The sequence below is a fragment of the Apodemus sylvaticus genome, chromosome 1, assembly GCF_947179515.1.
Source record: "Apodemus sylvaticus chromosome 1, mApoSyl1.1, whole genome shotgun sequence".
Lineage (NCBI taxonomy): Eukaryota > Metazoa > Chordata > Mammalia > Rodentia > Muridae > Apodemus > Apodemus sylvaticus.
Genome location: NC_067472.1, coordinates 101427116 through 101431089, shown reverse-complemented (window position 1 = coordinate 101431089; position 3974 = coordinate 101427116). Strand labels below are relative to the sequence as shown.

General features: G+C 38.2%; 1 protein-coding gene across 1 annotated transcript; it reads left to right on the top strand.

The window, feature by feature from the left end:
- Positions 1-2800: 2800 nt before the first annotated feature.
- LOC127680608 (olfactory receptor 56B1) lies at positions 2801-3763 on the top strand. The gene has a single exon (XM_052176188.1). It carries the CDS (start codon positions 2801-2803, stop codon positions 3761-3763), a length of 963 nt encoding a protein of 320 aa, XP_052032148.1.
- Positions 3764-3974: the final 211 nt, after the last annotated feature.

Here is a 3974-nt window from a genome sequence, read left to right as displayed (position 1 = left end):
AAATAAATAATATGAATAATGTGTGTGTGTGTGTGTGTGTGTGTGTGTGTGTGTGTGTGTGTGTGTGTGTGTAAGGGACAGGCTGGTTTTTTTTTCACTCATGTGATGGGCCAAGAAAATCAAGGGCATGATAATCAATAGAATTTGAAGGTGCATGAGTCTAATTTTACCAGGATTCTGAGCATCTTCCTGCCTGCAACTTCCTCAGAATGATAGATTTGGCTTGTCCATGAGGTAGGGTGTAATTTTTGTTCTCTAGTTATGAAGATTCCATTTTATAGGAAAAGTCTCTGAAATCTGTGTATAACGATGTACATAATATTGCACTGTACACTTGAGGATCAGAGGATATAACTCATATTAAGTGTGCCTGATACAATAATAAAAACATCATTATGCGTGTCAAAATTCTGTCTTCATAGATCCATTAAGACTCAAGTAACTAAAATTCATCTCCAATATCACTAGATGGCTAGTTAAGATTAAAAATTTAGCTATGGTCACTTAGCATTGCTTAATTTTTTCGCAGTCACTTCAAGTGTGTTTGTATACAAAGTAGACTATAAAATAAAATACACTCATCCCCTAAACTTCAGCATATTTTATTTCTTGAACCTTTACATGTTTATGACAATACTTTTGATAAAATGATGTATAAAATATGAATGTATATAATATATGTAATGGATATATATTATTTATGTATATATTCATGCATTATTTACAAAATTAAATATCCCATAATTACAGACTAAAATTCTAGTGGTTGTTATCAGTGAATAATGTTAAGCCAAGCATTGATAAGAATGAAACAATGGAAACAAGGCACTCACTCAATTCTCTTTCTGAGGAGGGGAAGAAATGCTTAGATAGACTCTAACTGCATTTGTGTGGTAACACTGCCTGGAATAACAAAAGATCTTCCAAAAACAGATTTCTTATTTATTCTTGAATTTTTGGGGTGAGTCAAATTGTTAACTATAGTACTTTTTGGAAGTGGCAAGAATCAAACCTTGAGACATGTATGATGGCAAAACTTTCTACCATTGATTCACACCCCCAGCACATGTAAATGTGACCTGTAAGTTTACTTCTCTTCCTAAGTCTCTTGAACTCCCTAATGCTTTATTACCATAAGCACTACAGTAATAGACTGTCTGTAACATCCATTTCTTTTTAATCACTGAGCTGATGGCTTTAAAACACCATTGAAAGATTCCAGCCATAGAGCTTGTTCTTCTGAGCTGGATGTTTGGCTTTTGTGGCCCTCTTTTGAGATCATTTTCATTCTGTCCCCATCAGTTCCAGCTCGTGCTCCAAAACCTGAATCTTCAAATCACTGCTCACCTTTTCTACCTCCTGGTTTGATGAAGGTAGATCCAAATTTCCCACCATGTGCAGAGTCTGCACATTTGTTCTTAGCTGGATAAGTTCTACTTTAGATTATAGCTATGCATTCAATAATTTCAAAGACCCAGAGTTGTTTTTGTTTATTTTATCCAATTGTTCTTCAAAAAAGTCTCTACCCATGCAAATTTCTTGGTAGGTATGATGGGTCTTATTTATTGATTCTTGTACCACTGTACAATCTTCCCACCCCCTGCTTCTTGATGTCTTCATACACAGTGACACATCAAAATGTGAAGCAACAGAACCATTTCCAAAACGCATTGCAAGTGATGTCTTTGCTTCTCTTTTGTGGGCTCTTTCATGGTTCAGAATGAAGACAACATCTTGCACTAGTGCATCCATGACAGCCTGATTCCAGGCTACATAGAACAGAGGTCTTCCAAGATTGAGTTTGCCACATGCCAATATGCAGTGTGCACACTGGGAACTTAAGGCAGAGATTCTCATTTACATCAGTGGTCCAAGTATGAACGAAAATACTAAGAAGACTAAGAAGTCCAACTGCAACCAAGAAAGCCTGCATCCCAGTAGAATTTGCTGAAGACCTTGGGAAAAAGCAGGAAATTGCATTTGATGAATTTGTATGATGCAACATACAAATGATATCTCCCTTTGTCAACAAATGGCAAAGCTGTTTGTCACCGTAATTCTTCCACTTTACTAGGAGTCATGAATCTTCATTGGAAAAACAAAACAAACAGCTTTTAAGTCATGGAGAGATAATGATAGATCAAGTCCTAACACTGTAAAGACTTCCAGGAAAGCAGTTCTTACCCTAACAGTCCTCTGGAAGGTGATTTCTGGGTATTCCCAAGCAGGGCTAAATCTACTAAGACAACACTTAGGGTCTCGAAGTGTTCTTAAAAAAAAAAAAATCATTTCCTTTACCCAGTCTGCCACCATTGTGTTACTAAAACCAGCACAGTCAGAGCTGTGCTCATAAGAATGATTCTGTAGTTCATCATGATTTGATCATTAGGTCACAGTACCTCACAAAAACCCTCCCAAAAGAGTATTAAAACGTGAACTTGACTTTTGAGTAAACTGTTGCTGAGTTCTTCAGTATGTACATTTTCACACACTGAACATTACGCAGTTGACTTTCCATTGTGAACTCGAACCCCAGCTCCATTCTTTAAGAACCAGACTTAAGACTTCAAATTAATATTAACTCTTAAGTGTTTCAATACGAGAACTATGCCTTTAATAGTAAATATATTGTTCTGTTTTTTGAATAAAGATGTGGTTTTATAAAGCATGTGAAAATTTTAAATGCCTATTTCTTAAATAAAAAGAAGTCTTTAGTGTAAGCGATAAACACCATTTAATGATGCTTATGCTCAGAGAAAGCAACGTTAAAGACCCTATCTTTTCTTCTCCTTACAGGAAAATGCCTACATCTTTCAAAGATGTCAACAGCTCCAAGTTCCAGGTGTCTGAATTCATCCTGCTGGGATTCCCAGGCATCCACAGCTGGCAGCACTGGCTCTCACTACCCCTGACCTTGCTCTATCTCTCAGCCATAGGGACAAACATTCTCATTCTCATCATCATCTATCAGGACCCGTCTCTGAGGCAACCCATGTACCTTTTCTTGGGCATCCTCTCTGTGGTGGACATGGGCCTTGCCACCACCATCATGCCTAAGATCCTGGCCATCTTCTGGTTTGATGCCAAAGTCATTAGCCTTCCTGAGTGTTTTGCTCAGATTTATGCCATTCACTGCTTTGTAGGCATGGAGTCTGGTATCTTCCTCTGCATGGCTTTCGATAGATATGTAGCTATTTGCTATCCTCTCCGCTATTCATCAATTATTACCAATTCTTTGATCTTAAAAGCCACACTTTTCATGGTACTGAGAAATGGCTTGTGTGTCATTCCAGTGCCTGTGCTTGCAGCCCAGCGGAATTATTGTTCAAGAAATGAAATCGATCATTGCTTGTGCTCTAACCTTGGAGTCACAAGCCTGGCTTGTGATGACAGGAGGCCGAATAGCATTTGCCAGCTGATCCTGGCATGGGTTGGAATGGGGAGTGACCTGGGTCTCATAATATTGTCATATACATTGATTCTGCGCTCTGTACTCAGACTCAATTCGGGTGAAGCTGTTTCTAAGGCTCTGAACACTTGTAGCTCCCACCTCATCCTCATCCTCTTCTTCTACACTGTTGTTGTAGTGATTTCAGTAACTCACTTGGCAGAGACCAAGGCCACCTTGATCCCAGTTTTGCTCAATGTGATGCACAATATCATCCCTCCTTCGCTCAACCCTATTGTGTATGCACTTAGGACCAGAGAACTCAGGAGGGGCTTCCAAAAGTTGCTTTGTTGGAGGAGCTTACAAGGGAAATAAAAAACTCTTCCTCATGATGTACATGGACTTCAGCATCTCCTAAATGCATGGTAGCATTCTAGATACGATGGAGGGGAATGGAAGTGCTTTTGAAGAGTCCCTTTACATGATTTCTTTTACATAAATGATGATGAAAAAGTTTTAAAAATTCCTTTCACAATCATTCCAAAATTAACAAAAGCTAAATAACTATATTTAAGAATACAGAAAA

What these genes read in the sequence shown, in the direction of transcription:
- LOC127680608 (XM_052176188.1), top strand. Translation starts at nt 2,801, where the DNA reads ATGCCTACATCTTTCAAAGATGTCAACAGCTCCAAGTTCCAGGTGTCT.